At 40.0% G+C, this 26,651-nt stretch overlaps 1 protein-coding gene and 1 long non-coding RNA gene across 4 annotated transcripts in view; one reads left to right on the top strand and one right to left on the bottom strand.

The window, feature by feature from the left end:
• GBE1 (1,4-alpha-glucan branching enzyme 1) overlaps positions 1-12,733 on the bottom strand; it is a 137,217-nt gene extending 124,484 nt beyond the window's left edge. For all 3 annotated transcript variants that reach the window (XR_009420520.1, XM_059493719.1, XM_059493720.1), the window contains exon 1: positions 12,580-12,733. Coding sequence is in view for 2 of the 3 variants with exons in the window: in XM_059493719.1 (XP_059349702.1) it covers positions 12,580-12,671 (92 nt within the window). In the remaining variant the exon portion in view is untranslated. The remainder of the gene's footprint in view (positions 1-12,579) is intronic.
• Positions 12,556-23,756, top strand: LOC132087467 (uncharacterized). Its single transcript, XR_009420521.1, has 6 exons — positions 12,556-12,611; positions 13,122-13,221; positions 20,244-20,308; positions 20,644-20,817; positions 22,249-22,833; positions 23,347-23,756. It is a non-coding gene; the product is annotated as an uncharacterized LOC132087467 (long non-coding RNA).
• The last annotated feature ends 2,895 nt before the right edge of the window (positions 23,757-26,651 follow it).

Genomic DNA, 26,651 nt, shown 5'->3' with positions numbered 1-26,651 from the left:
CATTTCCTGAATCTGTAAGGCTTGAGAGCTGTTTCTGTCAGAAATCATTATGGTCAAAGTGGTCTACAATGACACTTAATGGATATAATTGCCACTTACAGCTACCTCCATTTTAAGCTGGAAATCACTCAAGTCAACCCTGACTGCTGCTGAAAGCTTAGTCTGATGTCAACTTCGATGGCAATATGTTATTTATGATATTAGGGAAGGTCATGCCTTACTTCTTGTTCTGCAACTTAAAAGCCCCCATCTCAGATGAAGTATTTGCCTCTGCTGTAGAAGAAAACCTTTTCATGACATTGTTTATACTACTTACAGCTAAGCAAAAAGCCAAATCGCTTGGCCAAAATAGAGAATGCCTGATTCACACTCAAAGACATTGTTTGTTATCTTGTACTACTCAGGCCATAACTTCATGGTCCAGAAGAGATTCTATTCACAATGCAAAGACACATTAATCCAGCCATTGTCACTGTGCAGTAACAACATTCCTGCTTTACTGGCTGGGCTAAAATAGTTGACATCCAAGCCCTATTTCAATCCAAATTTAATAAAATTTCAAGTGAGAAGGATCATTAGTTGCATTTACCCACCTAATCTTTATAGTAAAGCTTTTCCTGTCCTTCCCAGATTCACAAGCTGTAGCTGAAATCTCCAAACACAAACTGAGTGTATTAATTTTACTCATTTGGAACCCACAGACACCAATTAAAGGTGTAAAGGACTAAGCTAACTTCTGTACTATGAACACTTTTTTATCCTATTATCAGTTCATGGAAAAAGAAGGAGAGTGCTTTCCTCAGAAGAAAAAGCATATTTTTGAACAACCAGATTTATAGACTGTCTTTCATTGTCATTTAAGAACCTTATATTTTCATTATCCAGTTGAAAAAGTTAACAGAAACAGTTTAAATTTAAGCAACAGATGCATGTTAAAACCCACTGCACTGAGAACCTTGCAGAAAAGGAACTGGTGACACCTGCTCTGAAGGACTTGTTCTTAAAGCTTGAGTAGCTTGAAGAATCAACAACTTCAGCAAAATAGATTCAGAAGGTTTGCCTGAGTAGCAGTCATTGCATGAATATGAGCATTCAGGACAAAGTGAGTTTTAAACTAGCTTATGTGCCATCTTCAGTCCTAAAACACGCTCACACCTATCTCTGGAACAAAATACCTTCAAGTCAGAGAAAAGACAGCTCCTGCTATAAATCAGCATTCACTGCATGGCAAATTTTGAGGATAAAGGGGCAGAATTTATATGCAAGTAGCAAAGCTAAATGTGCCCACATAGTATCAGTACATGGCAACATTAAGTCTGGTAGCAAACTTCTCTGACCTCCCCAAGGTCTTGCCTCCTGCAAACTTGAGCTTTTCAATCATTGTCTATCACAGCAACAGGAAAACAATGTACATTTCATACATGGCTTGGTTAGACGCTGACATTATGACCCAAAAAGAGTAAAAACAGCAAAAACCATACCAATTATTAGGGTTTTGAATTCTTGAGAAAAGTTCTCCATTCATCTACATCCACAGCAACTGTGGCATCTAAAACTGAGGGAGATGAAGAGGGAGTCTTCAGCTTTGAAGTGTTTTTAACTACATGAATTTACAGTGTTCAAGTGAAGTAGCAAATAATCTGATTTATGAATTTGCACTCATATTTATTTTAGGACAAGCAGCAAATAGAAAAAGCTCTTGTGCCCAAAAATTTTGATGAAACAAAGAAAATGCAAAGAAGTTTGGCAAATATCTCTAAATGCTAACACTTCTCATTTATAAATTTGTCTGAAACAACTAATCACTGTAATCACATTCAAATTACACTGTAATAGCAAGCAGATCTTTTAATAGTAATCTGCTATTTAAAGAAAAAACTGTTACAAGCTTGATTTTTTTTTTCTTAAATACTTTCCAATTGTTGTAAACAGGATTAAAACAAAGCAGCAATATTTTGAAAAAACCTTTCAGATGTTTATAAAATCAAGCATTAAGGAACTCTGATTAGAAATTTTGGAACAAATAAGCCACAGATTAAGACCATGAATTCCATAAGCCATAGTTAAACTTGCCAATGAACTCTAGTGGAGGCTGAATTTACACACAGACCAGCTAGAACTCCACAAAAAAAACTGTATCTATATAAACTTATGCATTAAACACAAAGTGCAATTAATAAAGATATTTTTATGGTCTTTGGGGAAAATACATTAAAGGCTGTACAGCAAATGAAAGAAAACTGGCATGCACACTCAAAATAGCTTTTAGTGATGTAAAGTTTAAGCTACAACTACCTTGAATTTTGCACAGACTAAACACATCTTTAGGGATCAAATTCCTCCCCATTTTTAGCAGCAGAGCTTTGTGTTTGGGGGTTACAGGTGGAGGCAGGGCAGGGAGGAAAGAGTTAAAGCACAGACCTTCCTGACACTCTTACCAGTACCAAGCTCCTGCCTCAAGTGACCTTTTTAATCCCTTTATCAGTTTAGACTTTCCTCCTCACTGGCAGCAACACCTCCTTGGATTTGCTTTCTCCAAGAAAGGGACAACGCTGCCTAGACAATGGACACACACCCAAGTGTGCAACCCAAATGTTACACTTTGCTGCAGCCTCTCTCCCACCACTTTGGGGCTTGCCAACGAGGAGATTATTTTTCTACTCATGCTACTGCTGTGCAGTAACCCAAAAGCACCTGTTGTAGCGCAAAACAATTGATAACCAGCACTAAGAAAGTAGCCAAGAGCTGAAGAAAAACAGAAGCACAAAGAGCACCCTAACTAAAAACAACATGGGCAAATTGGTACAGTTATTTAAGCCTCATAATGGCTGGACCAAAGGAGGAAAGTAAAGCCACCACATTATTTGCAAGATGAAAGATTTAATGATATTCTGACAATGGTTTTTTTTAAGCTATATTTTTCTAAATAACTTCCTCTTTAAGTGACAATAAAAAAATTGTACAGAAGACACCTGAGCCCTACTGAAAGGGCAGTGAAAAACCTTTTCCAACAGACTATGTTTCACTGGGAAAAAACCTCACACACGTGTTCAGAGAGGCCATGCCATTGGCAGAACCAGACACGTACTGTTTCCTTCCCAGAAATGAAATATTTTATGAAAAACAACATCCATTTATTCAACGTGAAAGATATGATGATCCATGAGCTTTCCAAAGATTAAGTTAAAGCTTGGGAGTTTACATCAACTGAGAGAGTGTATTTGGTTGTTCAGAGAGTAGATTTAAATTGCTCGGCTCATTCAGCATGCAGAAGCTTTACCTTGCCCTCCCCTGCTTTAACATTCTCAAAAGAAGCTGCAGTCTAAACAGCCCCTGAAGTTGTAAAGGTTGTCTTTTTTCAGCTCTGTTCCTTCCTTTCTTACCAAGGAGGGAGTTTTCCTCATTCCTTCTGTATTTCTCTTAGGGATGTCAAAGGTTTTCAGCGAGTGAGGACAACTGCAGAAGGGTGAGACATGGGAGATAACACAAGATGACACATCCCATCAAAATACAGGCTGAAAAAGGATTTGAGAACTAACACAAAGTACTTATTTGCCTTAAGTCTTACACTGATGTACCAAGTATAAGATTGTTCTCTAATTTCTACTTCTCAAAAAGGTAGATTTTAGCTCTAAGCTCTGGAGAGCCCCTGTACCAGCTCCTGTCCCAAACCATCACATCTACTGTGTCACAAATGCTTCTATGGAGTCATCACTGCTGTTTGTGCAACAACATAAACCTATTGTGCAAGTATTTACATGCTGCCCAAATTTCCTCAAAAAAGCTGGCAACCAAAGCAGTATTCCAGACTCCCTATTTCTGTAAAGCTTCAACAATTCCCTAAAGGAGTAGCATTTTCAAGAAAGAAGTGTTTATTCAGGTCAAATTAAACCTTGCTGAAAGTGATCAAAGAGTCATAATTTCATATGATGGAAATGGAATTCTTTTTCTTAGACTGGAAAGCATCCATGGCCTTACAGCTTCCCAATCCCTGTCGTACCAGGAACATTTATACTGGGGATATAGCCTACAATAGGAATCAAATCATTATGTTAACTATTAACAGGTGTCAAATAATAATGTTAACTTGCTTAAGCCTCACACATAAGACAGAATTTATTAAACTCTTTTTTTTTTTTTTTTTTTTTTTTTTTTTTTGCTGGGATAGCAGGTACAGTACAATCGGGATGCCCCCTAAAGCCTAAAGCTGCTAAAATGAGCTGCTGACTCTTATGTTCATGCAGTGAATACATTCTAGATGGGCAATTTCCAAACAGTTGTGGTAGTGCAGCATGCTTTCATTTACAGCACACAGTAACTCAGCATGATTTTAATAAGAGTCTTTCAGACAATTCCCCCTGGCCCTCCTGCCTTTCGTCTGAATCATCTTATCAAATGCTCACACAACCAAAAACCTGGATCTGATGATGACAATGCGTTCACATGTGACTGTGGGGAACGCCTGGAGGTACATAAATGTAGCCTGCCTCTCAGGGACACATTAGGAAAAAGAGAGTGCCCTCAAGCCAGAAGTCTGACCCACACACAGTTGGCACAGTTTAGCCACCATCTAAAATACTCTTTTCTCAAAAAAAAAAAAAAGCCCCCAAACTAACTACTTACCCTCCACCTACATCTGAGATCAGGATTAATTTCATTTTCCCCTTCTTCCAAATCAATGTCTCCTAAAGAACCTTCTCTAGCAGCTCCCTCTTGAAGAGAAGGATGAGAGCAAATGAAGATCACACTGTAACCAATGCCCAGAAATAGAGAAGTAATTATCTTACAATCACAGATTAGCAAGCACCCTTCAAGATTCATATAGCTTCTTTACATATGCCAATGTACACTTCCAGAAGTTTTTCTTGACTGAAAAGTTAGGGTTTGGTTTTGAGGAAGAAATTAAAGAAGAAACACTGATAAGCTTGAAGTCCTTACTCTCCTAATGTAATACCTCAGCAGAATCCCTCCACATTTCTATTCCTGCCATAAAAGACAGCATCCTTCCTTTGGCATGTCATATCTGAACCACTTGTAAGTGGGAGAATCCAGATCCCAACCTCCCTTTAGAGACTGTGAAACACAAATTCACTCAATGAACTCAACACCAGTTCAGGCAACAAGGGCTGAAATGCACATTTCTTATTCCATGAATTATGGAAACCAGCACATGTCAGTTAATTTCGTGTAACTGAGCATCACTCCATTTGTACATCTAGGTTAGATCTTTCTGAACTTGGCATAACCTTTTAGCAGTGGCATTCCTTCTCTGGAGAATGTAGGCCCACCATTACCAGAACTTCATGATACACTTTGGAAATATTTCCCCTCTCCACCACTAAGCACAACGACAGAAATGCTAAGCACTGACAGAGGCAAAGCAACACACCAGGACAGCAAGGATTTAAAGGAAGCCAAGTATCCTGTGCCTGAACAATTTCAAAGAGAAAAGGAGGGTGTCTAACAGACAGCATGAGAGCTACCTCTACCTGCAGGTAATACCAGTCAATGGAATCACAGCTAAAACTCTCAGTAAGGGGGTTTTTTTGTTAAGTATACCAAGAGAATATAAGTTTAGCCTTAGAATTTCCCAGAATCATGGAACAATTTTTTTGACATGTTCACATAATAGAACTAATTGCGCTGGGTCCTTCAGCAGGTCTTCAGACATCTATTTTACCAAGAGCCTATACTAAATTTTAATTTTAAACAATGCTCAGATAATATTCACTAATTAGGTGCTTCCAAGAGCAGCATCTTGGAGGCATATTCTTTGTAGAATCAACAGGACTCATCTCTAACAACTGGCCTTCAATTTCTCAACGTGAGGTGCTGTAAGAACATCAAACTGTCAGACACTTGGGGAAGAGGCAACCATAGGTAGAAACTTTTTTTTTTTCTGAATATTCTTTTTCCAGAAGAAAACTTATGTTTTTAACATTTTAAATACAAAGATCTCATCTTGTTGCACTAGACACTTTACCTGAAGACATTATTTTCTTTTTAACCTGATGAATAACTGTATGAAACAAAGTTTCAGAAAGTACAAAGGAAACGGAAGCCTGAGTGAGAGGTTTTAGATCTATGACACTGAACAAGCCAAAAGGAGCTACCTTTTGTGGAAGGCAGAAAATAAGGGAATAGTTAGGATTAGATACTGGGAGTAAATAAAAGGTAACAGGGAGCTTAAAAGAGAAGTGTCTACACATAAATATTGAAATTGAACAGGGGAAGAAAAGTATCTTCATGAGATAGGATGTCAGTTGAAGACAGTCCTCTATAAGAATGCCTTCTTTACATCTTGGAAGTAGTGAAGAAACATGCATAAATACCTGAATGTAAAGTATTCAAAGAGACAAAGCTTTTCCTCACTATTACAGTGAAACAGTAATCAGACTCCTGGTCACGTAATAAATTACTGTAGAATTCCAGGCAAATTCTCAGAGTCATCCAACATGCTCATAGCAGCTAACACTGCATAACAGAGCTGAGGGGGCCTCAATTCATTTTTTCAGAGGTTTTAATTTTAATACAGAGGCAACTGGTCTGCTAACAAAAAGCAATACCTACATATTTCCCTGCCTTTTTATAAATCTGGCAGCTATTAACACAATTCCAACTTGAATCTTTTGATGAGGCACACATTTGCTAGAGGTACATTGGCCCATGTAAGTACTTCCTCAGACACTTAAAAATTAATGTCATCAGTGAGATAGTGAACTATGCTTGTCATGGCTAGCAATCCAAATGTACATGAGCTAGAGACTACAATAATGCAGGATATATTCCATTAAATTGGCAGGGTTCTAGAATCAACAGAAGTCTACTCAAATTAGCGTCACTAAAACCAACAAAAATGCAGCCACATATGACATGTTTTTTTCCATTAATATTTAGTTCTGCCCAGCCAATACAACAGTCTGTATGAGACAAAATGGAAAAGAAAAACCCAGTTTTCCTGATGATACATAATAGGTGTGTTAAGTCTGTGACAGATCATACTCCAGTCCTTCTCCCCTTTCCAACTTCATCTAAAAATAGGATTCTAGCTTAGTCACCCTTCATATGCCATTCCCAGACTTGTTAGAGCCCAACAGCTGCCTTCCTACTCAGCCCTATCACATGCACTTGACACCTCTTCACTTTCAACACCTCAGTCAGGTACCCACCACTCTTCCTCTTCAAAAAGATTGAAAAAGACAGAACCAGAAAGCAGCATTAATTTGACATTAACCAGATACAAAATGGGAGATAAAAATGGAAGAATGGTGAGTATTTGTAAGAATGAAGGGATCTCAGAACATTACAAGAAAGCTATGAGCCAAGTGACAGGACATCTTGGTAACTGATACTGCTACAAAAACCACTGAGTACAAGTTCCCATCCCTACCACTACAGAAGGAATGGAACTCCTCTCTCTCAACCCATTCATATTGCCAAGCACTTTCAGCAGCATTTTATCTAGCTCAACAAACTAATGTTTTTTGAAGACAAAGACTGAAGCTATGCATTGCTATCAGTTTTCTTATTTATTCTATAAATTGAACTATTCAAAAAAACTTTCACCAATGGCTACATGATCAGTAAGTTACAAAGCTGCATGGTCTGGAAAGATATAATAAGCCATGCACATTGCTATAGCAGAAAATTCTAACAGGCAGCAGTTTCTAACACCAGTTTGTAATTTCATAAAATGCAATTACACCACAGGCATTAATGGTTTTAATTGAACCAACTGTGCTCTAAGAGGTAAAAGACTAAAAATACATACTAAATTATACCAAGTCTTTAGTCTAAATAACACTTGAGACTTAACAAAATACTTGTGGGCAAACATATCACAGATGGTCAAACAATGTAGCACAGCAATACTCTACACAAACACTATCACTTAGGGATTTTTTTTGTTTGCTTTTTTAAAGCAAATTCTTATTTAGAGATCTGAATAATGTATATTTTGGTCAAGGCTGAGCAGTTCACTATACAGATGCTGATTTCCCTTCATCCCAAAGAAGATACTCCTTCCTTGACTCAGGATCAGAGACAGGCATTCATCAAAAGAAAAAATTACAGATTTCTATTTTCCCCATGAACACCATTTGCAACATGCTCAGGAATGACAAAGTATTGAAAAGGGAATGTGACCAGAAGTTTTTCTTCCTCCATTTAACTATGTCAGTCCATCATCCACGCTTAGGGCATTATTAGGTCCTACCACCACATTTTAGGCATTACTTCTCCAGAGAAGCCCTTTGTTCCTATCAAAGCACTCATTCAGCATTTCTCGAGGCTTTATGAAAGAGAGGGAAAACAATCAGATGTCTAAAGCACAAAGTTACACTTTGCAAGAGGTAAAGGACACAGTCCTTGAAAGCAAGAGGAACATTTTCAGAACTTGAGGCAACATCACGATTCATTTCATCATGGATCTGGCAATTTTCAAGGTGAATTAGGATAATCATATTACACTGCAGAATCCAGTCTGATGTGACTCAAGCCTGTCTGTCCTTCAGCAAACCATTCCCTCCAAAAGAAACGAAAAACAAAAAATGCACAAAGATCTCAGTATCAGCTACGCTGCTGTGCATACCTGGTCACCATCCTGTGGGTGAAGGAGCACAGGGCAGGGCAGGAGAGGCAGGCGTGACCCCCAGCAAGGCATTGATGAGCAGGAACAACTAGAACCTCTCCAAAAGACAGCTTTTTATTTTCTGGTCTGTCTACCTATGGCACACAGGCAGGGCCTGAGAGATGGGGTTCTTCAAAACAGATGAGCAGAAGTTAACTTGAGGAGGCATGGGCTGCTTACATCCACTCAGCTTTTAAGCTATCTACAGGTACAGATAGCTGAGAGTAACTAAAGAAAATAATGAGCTAGGCTGCACTCCAAGGAAAACAGGGAAAGCAGACCAGAAGCAACAAGGTTGCATCAAGTTACAGTATTAAAAAAGAATTTTCCACAATTTGGGTAGCCAACCACAGGGAGAGGCTGCTCCAAGAGGCTGAGGAAACACATTCTCAGAGACCCAACCCAACAAGGTCCTGAGCAGCCCAATCTAACAGCAGAAATGGTCAGTCTGTGAGTGTGAGAAGAACCTGGACACCTGTGCAGCCACAGCTACAAAGTTCTCCACTAACAATCACCTGGCCATGCTAATACCCTGCCATAGATAAGGGAGCTGATAGACCCAAGCCCAAAGGGCAACTCAGCAACTTGCTGATGTCTCTGCCAAGATTAAACACCAAGTCCTTTATTTCTCAACACTTCTACAAAAGAACTTTTACTGAGCAAGATAAAGGGAGGACTGTTTCACATCTTACTGCACAAGGCATAATATAATGATGTTCACCAACAAATGCTTAAAAGCTTTGTTTCTCAAGCATCCTTAATCCTCTGTCAAAAGCCCCAATTTTTATTTCTTTAGGCAATACACATTGTGATAATTATAAGCTGTAAAATTTCCATGACTCCATGATGATTTGGTTTAATATTAAGTAAGGTCAATATCATTGCAAACTCTAAGAGATTCAGACTACTACAGGAAATGCATCCACATATATTGTATTTGATGAAGTCTATTTCACTTCTATTTTTTCTCAAAGCTTCCTAATCCAAGCAAGTAAAATACTTCTCGTGCTACTGAGTGCCAGGCATCAAATCTGCCTGCCATTCCCTTCATCAGGAAAAACTCAACCACTTGAACTGATAGACTGCATGTACTTTTTCTGTCTAAAATATTCAAGGGTAAAAATAAAAATGTCACTGGGCAGAGGTATCCAAAACAAAGTTAGAGAAAGTCAGTCAACAGTAACAGAAGGAATAATGAACAGATTGTCACTGGTTCAGCAGTTGAGTGGCATCATTTCTACCCAGTTTCCCTACTCTACAAAACTAAATTAATCGCTAATTTAGTCCTTCTGTCCTACCTATGATGAGGCTATGGCAAACAGCTGACAAACAATCAACTCTTACCACACAGATTTGCTTAACAGCACATATTCCTGGCAGCTTCATCACAACCTTTTCCTGCAGCACTATGGTGTGGACAACCAGATCCACTGAGTGATTTAATGAGTCCCACACCACAGTCATGGGGCATAGAGCCACCAGTTAAATGCATCAGCATCCTTCAGCCTGGAACAAGGATCCCATAGTTCCACATTGCTAAGGATTCCTGACACGGTGCACACAGTTGTGCAGGGCTGTTCACCACCTCTCCCAGCAAAGTGAGCAAATCCCATATACTGGAGACCCTAAAGAACTGATTCTTCACACAAACAGCATTAAGGCTGCAAAACTCCTTTCTCCTGGGCACTCTTGACAAAACACACCCAAAGCCTTTCAACACAGACTGAATCACAATTCACAGAAACCACAATGAGCATTGCAGACACTAACAGGCATTTCCCTGTGCTTACAACTCCTCCCTGGCACTCTCCACCATCCACAGGATGAGCTGCTTCTTTGGGCTTAGAATAAATCATCCAGTTTATCACAGATTGCCACAAAATTAATTTCAAAGAATAAAGGAAAACTTAACAGGATACATGCTACCACGGTAATTCTACAGCAAATGAGGAGAAAGTGACGAGAAAGTGACGAGAAAGTGACGAGAAAGTGACGAGAAAGTGACGAGAAAGTGACGAGAAAGTGACGAGAAAGTGACGAGAAAGTGACGAGAAAGTGACGAGAAAGTGACGAGAAAGTGACGAGACCATCTGAAGCTCTCTGCTCCAGATGCACAAAACCTGAGGACAGAAAAGTTTTGCAAACTCAATGTATTCAGTACAGTCACACTATCCTCAAATATACAAACAGCACTATCCACAATATGACTGTTTTGATGGCAGGCACATTCGGGGACACCAAATGTTTTAATGAATACTTTTATTAAGAGCAAGATCTGCCCATTTATTAATTCCTACACCCTGGCTCCCTACTGTAAAAATTAGGTATTTTACAGCACTACATGTATATGGCCAGGAGCTTGTCAGGAACCACTGTATAAAACCCTCAGCTGTTCTGTCTTTAAGAGATTAGTTTGAGAAAATGCTCTGCAAGTCAGACTAATAGTTTACTCAATCCTTAATCCTATTTTATAAGATCCAGACTTACCACTATTCAATACCAGAATGCAACAGGACACCTGGTAACGTTAAAGCACGTAGACTATAGGAACAGGAAAAAAAAAAAGGCAAAGACTGAAAAATAAAAAAAAAAATTATATTCCTTTTTACATCCCTCACACACAGAGGCTTTTCCAGACTTCTGGGACACAGGGCATTAGTCAGTACTACAATTATTTTGATTGCCAGAGGACTATTAGTGAAACACAACATAAATGTGCAACATAAAAGCTCCCAATGACTGTGTTCAATCGGCGGGTGAGGTTTCAGCAGCTTTTCCAGGCCAGCAGCCTGGCTCTGCAGGATTCAGGCCTCCTCCTACCCAGCCTGCTGCTAGCAAACTCTCACCCAGGCCCTGGACAGAGGGTTGGTGTCACAGCTCCCAGCGAGAGGCACAGAAAAAGGGATGCTCAGCCCAGCAACCTGGCACCAACCTAATGCACACTCTGCTACTTCATGCATTGCAGGTCCGCCGAACAGCTGAGCTGGCGGTTCAGGGACACCTCAAAACATGCGCCTGCAGGAAAATTCTCTGGAGAGACGAGATTCAGGAGCAGTTTATTTACAGATTATTGCAGCTAAACTCTTTTTGTTGGTGATAGCAGCTCAGTGCATCACCCTCAATCCTGATTGCATCCAGCTCTGGGATCCCCATCACAGGAAGGGCACTGACCTTTTGGAACGAGTCCAGAGGAGGCCACCAAGCTGATGAAGCATTTCTCCCATGAGAAAAAGCTGAGAGAACTGGGATTGTGCAGCCAGTGAAAGAAAAGGCTTAGGGGTGACCTAACGGCACCCTCACAGTACCTGAAGGGAGCTTACAGGAAAGATGGGACCAGACTATTTGCATGCAGCGACAGGTCAAGGGGAGACAGGTTCATGCAAGGAGTAGGCTCAGATTAGATATTAGGAAAAACTTCTTTATTGTAGGAGTGGTGGGGCACTGGAACACGTTAACCAGTGAACTTGGTTCCCATTCCTGGAAGAGCTCAAATGCAGGCTGGATGCAGCTCTAAGCAACCTGAACAAGTGATGGGTGTCCCTGCCCACGGCAGGACGACTGGAACCAGATGATCTTCAAGGTCCCTTCCAACCCCAACCCTTCTGTGACTCGGTGATTCTCGCAAGCTGTCCTGGCTGCGCCCCACGGGCCCGGCTGGCCCGGGCACCGCCTCCCCCCCTTCCCCGCCGCTCTCGGCAGGGCCCGCGGCCGCAGCCCCGGGTCCGAACGGGCCGGCCCGGCCCCGCCAGGCCGGCGGAGATGTCCGCGGGCCGGGCCTCCCTGCAGCGCCCCGGCCCGGGAGGCCTCGCCGAGCCCCGGCCGCGGATCCGCCGGAAGGGAAGCGGAAGGGAAGCGGAGCCGCCCCGGCCGAGGGGAGGGGAGAGCGGTGAGGGGGAGGGGACACGGCCCGGCCCGGCGCCCCCGGAGGCGGCCGCTCCGCGCTGCCGTACCTGCGCTGGAAGTCGGTCCGGAAGGGCTCCAGGTAAGGGTCCCGCTCCAGCAGCTGCTTCAGCCTGGGCGGCTCCGTGCTGGCGGCGGCCATGTCGCCGCCGCGGGCTCCGCGTGATCCGCGGTGCCGCTAAATACAGCCGGGGAGGGGGCCGGGCGGGCGGCCGGGAGCCCCTGCCTCTCTCCGCCCACCGCCCGGGGCCGCCCCCGCCGCCTCTCCCCGCCCGCGGTGTGGCGGGGCCGGGGCTCCGCGGCTGCGGGAGGGACGCCGGGGATGCCCGGCCTGACCCGGCCTAGCCCGGCCTCCCCTCAGCGATGCGCTCGGTCCCGCAGCCCCGCGGAACATGAAGGGGCCGCGAAAAAGCGCCGACCTCCGAACCGCATGGGGTGACAGCAGAGGAAATAAAAAAACTTGCGACACAAAAAAAAAAAAAAAAAAGCATTTGTGGGAGCCGAACCGCTGGACAGGAGGGGGATGTCTGCCTGCCGTGGCTCGGCAGTGCCCCAGTTTGTTTTCTTAGTGGCTCTTTGATGTCTTTTTCAGCGTGTCGGATGCCCGGGTGAACTCTGTGTTCCCACACACACAAAGCCCACTGCGCACCCCGGCCAACAGCAACACCCCCCAAAGCAGATTTGGCATCATCGTGAGTGCTGGAATAAATTTCTCCGCTGTTTGATAGGGTGCTGACGTGCTCACAGACAGCTCAGCAGAACAAGACTGGGGACATCCCTGAGTTCTCATAAACTCCGTGTCTGCGCAGCAAAATGTTGCTTTGTCAGACACATAAATTCCAAACGTGGTAAGGTTAGTCCAGCCGATCCTAGTACAGATCAAAATCCGGAATAGCACAGGTAGATTGCTGTGGAAGTTTTTTGAGCTAACAGCAACGTCTTGTTTTTGGATAGGTCACCAAATATCCAGGGCAACTAATCACCAGCCTGACCATGCCTCTAGGCCAGCGTTGAGCACTTTTATTTAAGGTCCAGCAATTTTGCTTTGTTTTGATAGGTAGTGAGAAAGTTTATTTAGAGGCCTCTTTTGAATGCTTTTCAGACACAGTTTAGAAACTTTTCAGCTTCCAGACACCTTAACTCATTCCCACAACCATCTCCAAAATTGTTGTCTTCAGTTTGAGACTCATCCCCCTATCTTGGCTTCCTCTGAATTGAGGTGCTGTTTCTCCTGTCTGCCAGATGACTAACAGCACCGTGTCTGATGAACACTAACAGTTCATTTATTACTTCTCCTAAAACTGGCTACAGTGAAAGTTTCCATAATGATTTGTTTCATCAACAGTGCATGCACACTTAACTACACTCTATTTCCTTCCCTGTAGCAGTTTCTGACTACACAGGCAAAAGTCCTTGAACTTCAGGAAGTTAAATTCTGCAAATAGCCCCTATAACAGACAAAGCCCCAGTGATATATTTAACACTTTGTGAACCAAAATATGAATAAGCATACCATTTGTATCTACTCATGTTTCATTTTACAACTTGGGCATGATTTTATCTGCCTGCTTTGTCACAAGTAACTGCAAGATACTAAGGCATATGTTATTTTGATCACTGATTACACCATGATCCTGGTGTTCCCACCATGAGCTGAGGTTGGCTCTCAGGACAGTGCCATTTAATCCTCTACCTGGAGGCAAAACCGACAGTTCAGACAATGAATATTGTCCCAACAGCTGAATGTGTCTTTGTGCATTTGTCAGGGATGGATACAAAGCTGCCAGCTGCTGCTGCCAGTAGAAACAGAAAGAGGAGGACTGTTGGGAATAACTGCTCTTTTATGGGGACAGCAGTGGATCACATAAGAATGGTGTCTAAGGCATGTGTCTGGCACCCAGTTACCAGTGGGGCTGGAGTATATCAATTACTCCAAAGTAGTCTTTCAAAGGATGTTCATGTTTAAGTTATGTATCCTTTAAAATTTTGCAGAGTGGTTCTTTAGAAGTAACTGTATAGTTAAATTTATAAAATCAATTTAGATGTCTTTTTAATATGCAAAGTTCAAAGATAAACCTAAATTTTGAAGAGAAAAATGTCCACTCCTGTCATGCAGCACCTCCATTTTGATTCACTAATATATTGCATTTGCTTTGCAAAACATGACAGAGATGATAAACTATAGGAACTAAGGGAAAAAATTTTTCTTCAATAAGGCACTGGTTCAGATTCTCCCTCATCAATAGTTTATTTTCATATTTCAGCCAGAATGGATCTGTGAGTTCTCTTACCTCTGACTGGCTCTTACAGAGCCAACACCTGAGCTCCAGGTTCTTCTAAACCAAGTGGCTTAGAGCAGTTCTGGGCCCTGGTCCTGGCCTGGCTCTGTAAAATGCTTGTCTAAGTTGTCTTTGGGGTACAGGCTTCTGCACTGCAGCTAATATAGATATTTACCTAATCCCACAGTTTAACCTGTGTGAGATGGCAGGTACCAAAGGCAGCAGGACATTTTTTAACTTTTTGACAACATTGAAGAGTTGCTGATCTCTCAAAGTGACAAGTCACAAGGCATGTCCTTTGTATGGTTCAGTTCAATACTTAAAGGCTGTATCAAGACTTGTTATCCTTTTAGTTTGGGCAGAACTCCTCCCAGCTCCTTTTCCTGAAAGTCACTTTACATCTGGGTATGGTTGGCCCACTGTGTTTGCTTGCATATGAGGAGATACATATTTTTATTGGCATTGCATCTACCCTTGACTTCCAGATGAGAGATAGTCCATGAGCAAGAGCTGAGAACCTGTGACTTGTGCCTGTACTGGATCTCATATTGCAAACTATCAAGAAAAGGTGTTCCTGTGGACAGGGAAAGGAAGATTTGTGCTTCAGTGTTCCGGAAAAATGGATTCTTGAAGGCGCCCCTGTCCTTTAGGGACATTTCAGACATCTGAGCATGTTATGGGTGCCAACCCATTGCAGCCTCCCACTTCTGGACTGGTTTTTTCACATTCAGTTCCTAAAGCAAAGTGAAGTTCAAAGAGTAAAGAAAATTAGCTTATCTTGCCACATCAGCCAGCCAAGCTTCCCCATGTTATTTGTTCAAGGATCCATAAGAAATAAACTGCACGGTTGTCATTCAGATCCAAAGCAAAGCCCCCCTTAAAAAATAACTATCCTTTATCTCAGTAGTCTTCCCAGAGGGGTCAAAGATTGGGCATGGAGCTGTAGCTCACTGCAGGGTGGCTGTAGTAGGTGACCTTTAAAGGTCCCTTCCAACACAAGCTATTCCATGGTCCCATGAGACTTATCCCTATCTTTGGATTTGCCAAGGTGAGACACATAGGAGAAAGGAAATGGTCAGTGTTGCACAGCTGCTGCCAGACACCACATCACTCTTCCATAATTAAAACTTTACTACAGCAAGGATTCAACTGATTGATTACATGTGAAGAACAAAGCATCTGTCCTTGAAAATTGCAGCAAACAAGCAAATTGCAACAGGTATCTTTTGGTATGTCTATTAGTTTAGAATTTTAAGTTGGGGGTTTATTAGAAATGTAGGGTATTGATACTGTCTTTTAAGGTATCACCTTTCCCCTGTCATGTTTCAGGAGCTTTACATAACAACACATCTTCAAAGATCAAAACAAATACACAATCTGAAACACTAAAAAGCCAGTTTCAGTGTTGTAAGAGTCCAGTAAGCAGAGTTGATGGAAATGCCGTTTTCACTTGCCATTCAGAGCAAAATAAAAACACATTCCAACAACCTCATGGTCCTAAATAATGTTTGCTTCTTGTTTTCACAATACTGCAGTGTGATTATGCTTTGGTGTCCTTATTTTGTATAATAAATTATAAAAAAATGTAAATATATTTCAAAGTTGTTTACACAAGACACTTGAAAGTGTGATACCAAGTTTAAAACATCCAGATGTAGAACAATATTTGTTGTGAAAATGTATATGAGTCTTACTAAAAAAATCAACTAAGAATTTGTAAAACAGTTCACAGATGCAAAACACAAATAAAACCTTCAGGAATTTCATAATATTTTGGGTGTTGCAGATACTCTGTCTGTTGTATGCCTTCTGTATTTCTCAAAAGTAATTACTGCCAACAGTAACAACTTTCTACAACTTACTACAATTTCTTGGTGTTTGCATATGTGTTTATGCATTGGAGGAAGAACAAAAAACATTCTGGACTCTCTCCTTAATGCCATACCACAATACTTTGTGGCTGTCCCCTCTGTTTTACCAATGTGTGTTCATCTCCAACACTTAGAAAATAAGTATCTTGAGCTCTCTGGGATAGTTGCCCCAGAGGAACATTCTTGCTATTATTGCAGCAGCTCCTGTAACAATATATTACATTTAACAAGCAACTTATTAACACTTGCCAAATACCGTATTCCTTTTATCCAATACAGTCAGAACTGAGAATGAAACCCCACAGCATCAGCAGCAATTTTGTTTTCTTGCTGTTCGTTGTCAGGTCTTTCCTAAAACCCTTGAGGAATGATCTTACCTTGGGTGTTTCTTGGTTTCATAGTCCTGAAGCATTCAGGCTGCCTGGCCTTTTACTCAGAAAAGAAAGTGAGGTTGCCAGATAATCGTTCAGAGGGTAACACATCTAATCCTTGGGGAGGTCAAGTGAGGTGAGAAGAAAGGAGATGCATACTGCTAATGCTCTGACAGCTCTGTCAATATAAATTCATTAGTATGTATAGAAGTATTTTAGATTTCAAAAAGCAGAACAGTACCTCAGTTGTATTCATGAACTCAAAGCTCTCCTGAGTTTACCGCAGGAAAAGCAGATGGATCTGGTGCAAAGTGTGTGTGAAATGCAGAATTTTTGGACGTCCAAAATGCTTTCCATAGACAGCCTTTTAGATCTTGTCAGTATTAGTTCTGGTTTACTTTTTAATGAGAGTTGGTGGCATTTGACCCAATTAATTCTCAGGTATGACCAATAGTGTGTTGAGTGAACAGAAAGATAGGGCAGGGACCAGATCCTTAATGCTATATTCAAAACTTATCTGTAGTTAGTAGAAAACACTAAATATGGAACTTAAGAACTTTTTGTTAGTCCAGTGAATATTTTGACACTATCATTTTTCAACATATTGGATAGGTTTGGAAAATAAACCAAAACCCAACACCCTCATTAATAATGCATGTCTCTCTCTCTCTATATATATATATCCAATGCATACTTGTTAGGCAGAAAATGTGTTAGCACACAAAAGGGTCGGAGAGTATTTAAAAGTATACAGTATTTAAAAGTAAAGAGTTTATAAAAATACATAAACTATGTATTTTTTGTCTTAGAATATCCCCAGTACTGGAGATAGGTTCCAGTACTGAAGGTTCAGCCTTCACAGTCCCAGTGATACAGAGCTACACTTACAGGTGTGTAATCTGGTGCCATAGTTGATTGTACTGTATGCAATACAATTTTCTACAGGAAATTTTGTATGCCTTGGTGATTCACCTTTTCTTCTTGGAGCAAAGACTCTACATTTCAAAACTCTACATTTCTATAAATATAGAAATCTTCACCCAAGACAAATATATATCATTTTTGTTGAGAACATCAATATTCATGGATTAGGAAGAACTAATCTGTCTTCACATAGTTGTTGTTTTTTTTTTTCTTGCTTAGAGATAAATCCTTTAGGTAGGATCCTTTTTCTCTTATTAGAAAGATTTATATCATGCTCATTTTTAAAATCAGCCACGGCATTTCAGTTAAAAGAAAAGTGGTATGACTTTCACTTTTTCTATATGTATGCAGCTTAACAAAATTATACAGTAAAGAAAAATAAGTGATACACAGCTTCCAGAATGGGTACATTTGGAAGGGTTTGATTAAACTGTGTTATCTGTGAGAAATAAAAGGGGCAAATATAATTAATTGTTATCTTAGTTACCCAGGCACCCAGCACCTCCTTCAGTATGAGTTTCTGAGGATATACAGGATTATTAGCTGCATTTCTGTTTCCTGAGTATTTTATATTGAAGTACATACTAATAAAACAACTACTTCATTACTACTTAGTATGAAAATTTACTTCATATTATTAGATAACTTTTTTAGATAACAGTTTTTTTGCAACAAGCAGCTAAATATTTATATTTTAATCCCAATAGCAATCTTCACGCATAATATATTAATTACAGTCATGTATTATATGCGTAAATTTTGGTTTTCCAAGTTAATGCATCCCAGTTCCATTAGAATAGTTGAAGTGCTGATGGGTCTCAGTGAGTTTTCCTCAAACACCCTTCCTTTCTGATGTCTCTGAGCCTTCTGTTTATCTCTCAAAATTATCTTTGAATGTTGTTTTCCATTACCTAATTCTACTCAAAAGATGGTTAATATTGGTGACCAATCTCATTTTAGCTTAAGCAGCCACTGGGTGCAGATTTCCTCTTGCTTGTACCATCAGCCCCTGCATTAGGGCATCAACACACATCATCACTGCTCACAGCAGTTCTGATTTCTCCTGCTTGAAATCCTCCTGATTTCTCCCACACTTCTTTGTTTCTTTCTGCATGATATTATCTTCTCAGGCAGCATCCAGGCTCTCTCTTCATTCTCCACTTGTCCCATAGTTCCACCAGGAGGGCAGGCCATCCCTGAGGGGGGAAGGTTCCCTTTAGTATCTGTAAAGGTGGGGCATGAGCAATTAGTTGCCTTTTTCTTTATGCCAGTCTTCAGTTAGCGATCAGCTCATTCCAGGATCACTTTGCCAGTTTTCTTATTTTGTTTCCATGTGTTCTAGGTCTGACTATTGACTTACTGCAATATGTCCTACTATTGCATATGTGCATGGGCTATTTTCTGCCCCTTCTCACTTTGTCATCCCCCTATTGCCACTTTTACCAGAGAAGAATTTATGAGAGTGAATGCTGACAAAAAAGGAGCAGTTTTTATAGCATCTGAGTCATGCACCCTGATGGACCTTTTGTTTTTCTTGTCTGCTATTATTTAGTGTCCCCTAGATCACTTCTTCCCTCATATGGGTTGCCATCTCTTTCTGTACTGTTCCAGTGTGTACAGGCCCTAAAGCTAAATATGTTTCTGTGTCCAGGACATCCACTACAGGACTTAAAATACACTCTGGTCATAATTCAAGGCTTGCCTGTCTCTACCACATAAACTTCAAACAGAGACTGACAGCTTTTTCTGGTCCTAATATGTCTCTGCTTTCTTTTAGCTTGTGATCCATCCCCAGATGATACAATCTTTCAAATTGTGTGCCTCTTTTTCCAGCTTGTAGAGTGTTGCATATCTGCCCACAGCTGGCAGTTGCGACTGCAGGAACAGCTGGATTGCAACAATCTGCATCTCCAAGTCTTGGTCCCTGCTGAATGTGCCATTCCCTCAGCCCAGCCATTTCTTCTACAAAAGGAGAGGAAGACAGGTGTTTCTAGGAGCAGAGTGGGCATGTGTAGTAAGAGGTTGGATTTGGTTTTCTCCTTCCTTGATTTCCCTATCAATCTACCTGATTTTGTCCTTTACAGGTAAAGCCATAATAAAAAGAGTCTGTACTCAGCTGGCTCATGAGAAAGGGACAGAGATCTCTAATCACACAGGAGTATGATCAGAGGCTTTTAAAGCAAGTGTAAGCAGATTTGGTGCTTCCATTCAGTATCCACCTATCATCAGCTTGCTCTGACTGCCATCTGTTTTCTCCTCTTTCTTTCAGATTTTCAGCAAAGTTTGCCTGTCCCTCACAAAACCTGCTACTTGCCACGGCAAGGCTTGGCTGGGGTGAGTCACAGCCAGATCATAAATTGATGTAACTACTGTCTCTCTGCCTGCCTTGGATCGTTAGTGATCCAAATTTATTTTATTTTATAGTAAATGAGATAATGGCCAGAAAACAGGACTGCACACCTGATGCATTTGTTCCCAGTCTTCTGTGATGACTTTAGGCTTCCTCCTACAAAAGTTTTTTTAGAGACTTGGTTGTTCAGCAACCCAACTAGAAGGATTCACAGTTTGTTACACTGAAAATCTTCTTTGCTACACCATATACACACTGAAAAGAATTTACTGTTAGTCCAGTAAATATTCTAGCAGTATAATTTTTTTGATTAATGCAGAAAAGCCTCACTTTTGTGATGTTCTGGTCACCTTTCCACCTGCTTCTAAGTCCTGAGCTTGGCAGTCTTCCTGATGCAGACAAGAGATGGGACTTTGTAAGTCATCAGCCCCTGAGACCTACACAAGAAAAACAGTGATGTTTAGGTTGAGGGATTCTAATTCTTCAGCTTTGGGTAAGTTTGCTTTTATTTTTAAACCTTACAACACCTGCTTCCCTCTTACCTATTCCCAGCTACTTTGAACATTGTACAATATCTTTACTCCTGGGCTCTCAGATTTCTACCATCCTCTGCAATTTTATTCCTCTATCACTCAACCATTTACTTTACTATAACCAGTAGTTTCAGCAATATGAAGCTGTAATTCCTTAGTGGAGAATCCAGGAGACAGGTTAGAGACAGGTTGATTTTTCAAAATCACAGCAGTTTGGCTGAAGTGCACAGTCAGCAGAGCTGTATAAAACTGGAGGTCATTGCATTGTTAAGTTCAAATTTGTCATTGAGCTTCTCAGGAAAAGCATCTATAAATGGAAGACATCATGAATGTTTATATTGTTCAAAGGCCTGTCTTACAGCCTGTCAGCAATTCAGTAATTTCTTAATATAGAATATAAAAAAACTTAAGCCCAGTATCTCTTCCAATTTATTCTGCTTTTGTAGCATTTACCAAATTTATGCTAAAATCTCAACACATCTTATGAAAAAAAATTATATCTATGGGTTTTGGAGCCATGAGCAAATCAGATCCTTGTGTGCTGGGATTCATAGAATTATAGGGTTTTGAGAAAGTGGCCCTTGTGCACTAGTTCTACATTAGCCAACTGTTGATAAATATGCTGTAGAAATACTTAAATATTCAAAATACTATGTCCTGGTAAAAAATGAGAAATATTTTTATGTCTTCTTTTATTCCAGTTCTTTTTTCTCAAAGAATTTGAAATGTGAATAATTGTGTTGGGATAAATGAGAACACACAGACCTGTAGTTATTCTGAATCTCTGGAACCCATCTGCCATTTGCTTTGTGCTATCATACCAACTCATACCACATTGTTCCAGGCAAAATTATCATTACACATTTACATTGTTATAGGTTATATATATCTTATTATAGATATATAATGATATATTGTTATATACTATATATTTTTATATACATTATTATATTTTTATAGATATATATTTTTGCTTTAATAAAAACCTATAAATTTAATATTTTTTTAATCAGTGATACAGTTCACTGCCTTTGGTCAGTCAGGTTGTAGTGAAGTAGTAGACATAAAAATACTCTCTATTAAGAATAGTACACTAAAAAGTAGGAATATTTTCAAAAGTCTTTCATGCTTTATCCTCATTAAAGCTTAGTGTCATAAACCACAGAGTCCTCTCCTGACATGTCTCTTGGTTGTCAGTATCTGGTTTTTTTACTATCTATGGTTAAGGAATTAACTTGTGCAAATAAAGAGGTTTCTTCATTCATAAGATAACCGTCCACACTGTTAGAATTATTTTTTCTGTTTCTTTCTTCTGCTGTTTCAGCTGCACACAGTTAAAATACTGAATTACTCTTTAAATTAATGAATTATCTGTTGCTTCTTGACCTAAGCACTCCTGCAGCTGTCTCCTCAGCACCTCCTGTGTTGCCATCTGATTCAACACGTGCACGAGGAACACTTGCAAAGGGAACTGAGTCATTCTCTAAATCTGGAACATCATCCTCAGAACACAAAACCTTCCTCTGCAGGACTTAAGGGCAAGTATTAACTGTGTCATTCTGCATAGGATGTTTTAGCTTCTCTTACTTTAAATTACTAGTGTGTCTTACTGAAAGGCACATTAGCTGTACCCACCAAAATTTTCTTTGTGACATTTGTGTTGCAAAGTGCCAAATGTTCTTACTTCTGTGTTCCATTTCCTTTTCTTGTAATTAATTGTCATTTCAGAATAAACTCACATCTTCACTGATTGTTTTTAGTACATACATGTAATTTCTGTGAACTGTGACTACTTTGCTGTCGTTCTTGAGTCTCAAGGAACGTAACCTCCTGTACAATCAAGCTGTTATTCCAGTCAGAACACTGAAAGATGCTCACTGTGAATATCAATCTGACTCAAGTCATGTGATATACCTAACATTTAAAAGGGCTGATGAATGAGGACATGTATTAGACACCCAAACAGTGAGGAAAAAGTAAGATCAACTGTTTATGTCTTATTATTTTCTTAGCACTCTAAAATATCATACACATTCTTTGAATTTTTAAAATGAAAGACTTGTGTCCATCTTTTCTCTGTGTTTGCCAGAAATGTGTGCTCTGGTATCTTGCAACCACTCTAGGACTACTACAAGTGATTAATTCTTGGACTTTTTTCATGTTTATGTCCAAGTTGCTGGGTTACTTGCAGCTCTGAAAAAGATTTACATGAAGACTTGTGAAGAGCTCTGTATATGAGTTATATTACATTGCTCAAAATAAAGCTTTTCAGCTGACTTCTTCAGTATAATTCTTTTTGTGTTTTAGGAATTTTCATGCTAGTTCTGTTTTTGTAAATATTGCCTTTACTAAATTTGTAATATCCCAAAGTAATACTTTTTGCTTTAGGTTTATTTTCTTGATTTATGTGCTCGCAAATTGTTCTTCTCCCTCTCCCTTGTCTAGTTCTTTTTTGATTTAACACTGATTTTTTCCCCTTTGTTTTACAGTAAGTCATGTGGCATTGACATCCCTAAGAAATTTCAAATTAACATGGAAGAAAATTAAACAGCATATCAATGGATGAGATAGGCATGATGGTTTCTCCATGATGTCATTGCATGTTGATGGAGGCACAGCACTATGAAATATGAGATTCAAATGCCATCAAAATACTACCCTGGTTTTGCAAGGAGCTGCACAAGGAGCCATTCCTTTTCTGCAAAAGGAAGGCTTGATTATTTATAACTGTAAAAACAAAAACAGAAAAATAAATGTTTTCCCTTTTCTTAAGTTCCTTTCTATTCCACGACGTATAGATATTCCTATTAATTTTAAAAAGGTAAACTATCACCTCTTGTCTCTGTTTTTCTTAAATCTAGAAATGTTTTGCAAATTTGATTTAAAACAGTCAAATGTCTTGCCCTGTTTTTTTCATTTTTAGAATAAACTGAAATGTTTCAGCTTTTGGTGTCTGTCCTGCTTGTTCACATTATTTCATTTTTATATCAGGGTTCAGTTTTTCATAAACATCAGGACCTTTATCAACACTGAGTAACTGTGGTGGGTTCTGGTTTTTTGCTGTACTAAATTAAATTAATTTTATAACCTATTCAATACTCAGAAACATGGAAACAAGTTTTTCTCTGAGTTTAAATCAGGTACACTATGCCTTTAAGGTAAATATGTTTTACATAGTGCTTTGCATATTAACTGAAGAAGGTTTGATTAGTTTTATTCCTTTCATTCTTTTAAAAAAGTCTTGCATTGTGTATTATCTCTGTTAGTAAAAAGTATAAAATCTTCTCTGATAACTTTCCATTATGTTCGAGAAGATTCAACAAAGCCTTTAATTTCTTTTGTCTTACATTATAAACCAGGATAGTTAAGGGAAAAAAATCTTTCAGGAACATGGTATCTGCTTGTAAATATAATACTGTTATTCATCATTAGAGATAACACACAGGGGTTATAGCTGTGTGAGCTATTTAAAAATCAAAAGCAGCACACTCAGAGTGGAGCCATGTTTGAAGGAGCAGTACATAAAAGTTACCCCTCAAGAACATATCGTTCTGAAGGGTAACCAAATATAATTATTTCATGTGGTGCCACATAATTGAGATGAACTTGGAATTCCCCCTCTTGTAGCACTTGTGATCTGTCTCTAAAGTTTGACAGGGTAAGGTTAAATCTCCTTCTGTCACGGGTTGGGAAGTACTTCTGGTGTTAAGAATAGCTCATTAAAGGGGGATGGAATGCCTCATGTACATATTAATTACCATAACACTCAGTGAATGTGTCTTTGCTGGCAGAATGACATACCATGCTGCTCTATCAATGAAAGCTGAGTTTCTTGTTGGTTAAAACTAGGTCCAATGAAATAAAAACATGGGAAATGGAGCAAGATTTTTTTAAAATATACATTCCTGTTCTAAATAAGTCAGCACCTATTTCTTTTTAGAGAGAATTTGAATTGAACATAGAACCATGATAATCTGGGACTAGAGTTTATATCTGGAAAATTGAGTGCCTTTATCTTGTTTCAACTGAGTTTGCATGATATTCCTGTTACCTGTGGATACTTAGCACACTGCCACAGCCAGACATTTTGACATGGCTATTCAAATGCCATTCTGAGTGATTTTTCTGTAAGGCTATGATTATCAAGACCCAAAAGGAACATTAAATTACTGAGCATGTTCTTCAATTTGACTTAATATTCCCAGAAATGTTTCTAAGCATTCACTGCCTGTCAGAGAGCAATGCCTTAATATCCAGTAGCACTGTGTCCCATGGGATCAGAGCAGTTGCTGGACCTTGCCTCTGCCTAATCTCCTCATTGCAGTCTGTCTGAGTGACAGGGCTCTGCCCACGTATTACTGTAGCAGAACTCCCCTGAGACACCCTCCTTTGAACCTGAGGAGCCTACAGCAACCCAGATTCTTTATTTCTGAATATAAATCCCCTTCTCATGAGTGTATCCCTTTAATGTCTGGCTTTCACTACATCTGATTCTTCCTACTTTGAGTGTCCTACAGCTAGCAGGTTTTGATGAGCCCCAAAGAGGCACCTCTCTGTTTCTAACCTCATTAACACAGGATGATTTGCCTCTGCGTGACAATTCTCTCTGGGTGCCACACCACTGTGCAGGGACTTGTGATCTCTCCAAGAACTGTTTTACAGAAGAAAGCAAAATGTTTCTCCTTCTGTAGCTTGGTGAAGAGTTTATCCACTCCAAAACATGCAGGAAACCATCCTGCCAACCGTACGGGTGCCCTGCTCAGCAACCACTGTATTTTTCACTGCTGCTCTGGAGATGCAGCCCCCTGGCTGGGTTTGCCCTGAGTTTGGATTGTAAAACTTCAAACTGGAAAGCAAACTGGAGAAAGGCAAAGTTAACAATTCCACCACTTCTTTTTTCATAACTTTTGATGTATTCTTGGAAATATTGCCAATCACAGTCTGAGCCCCTGCTTCCTTAATAAATTTCAAAGAAATTCACCATGAAAATAGTAAGGAGATGAAGTGAGATCTCTATAACATTCCTGAAGCACTTATTCCCCCAATTTCTAGTCAAGTCAGAGGCACTTACCCTGCTGGTGAGCTTTCACTCAGCATAAGGAGGGATCAAATAACTCCTTTATTAGTAGAGAAACCTTAGCCTAGGTTTAACTACTGCATCAGCCTAACATGATTATTTGTAACAGGATGATTCTTTGCAGTATTACAGATGGAAAAATAATTCTTTTGTAGGACCTGGTTCTTTAGCCACCCCAGGCAGCCATGTTATGTTCCTCTCTTCTCAAAGAAACATCTGTGGGATAAAGGGGGCAGTCTGAGGCCTCAGGAGATTTCTCAAAGCCCAGCTCACAGATAAGACAGTTTACTGTAATTCATTTCCTAATCTTCTTCATACTGCTCTACCACATTATTCATTATTCTCACCCTCAGGACTTATTTTTTTTTCAGCCTGCCATACCAAAAGGCAAGTTACAGACCTTATTTAATCCTGAAGAGCGGGGATGTTAATTGGGTTGAAAATGGTAATGATGCATCTAATTCTGTCTTATCTGCACTGCTCATCCTGCTCTCAGGACACCTGAGTGTTCCTGCATCCCAGAACAGAGCCTTGAACACGTATTTTTCTGTGTTACACCCAGCTTCTCCCTTGACCCATTATCAATGGTACTTTACCCAGTGACTCAAATATGAATCCCACAATATTTCCTCTCATTCTATTTCTGAGTAAAAGCAGGTACACGCTCAAAACATTTTTTGATGTATATTGCCTCAGCTAAAGCATAATTAGCTTCAT

The sequence above is a fragment of the Ammospiza nelsoni genome, chromosome 2 (genome assembly GCF_027579445.1).
Source record: "Ammospiza nelsoni isolate bAmmNel1 chromosome 2, bAmmNel1.pri, whole genome shotgun sequence".
NCBI lineage: Eukaryota > Metazoa > Chordata > Aves > Passeriformes > Passerellidae > Ammospiza > Ammospiza nelsoni.
The sequence above is the reverse complement of the archived record's forward strand: the minus strand, read 5'-3'. Positions and strand labels throughout refer to the sequence as shown.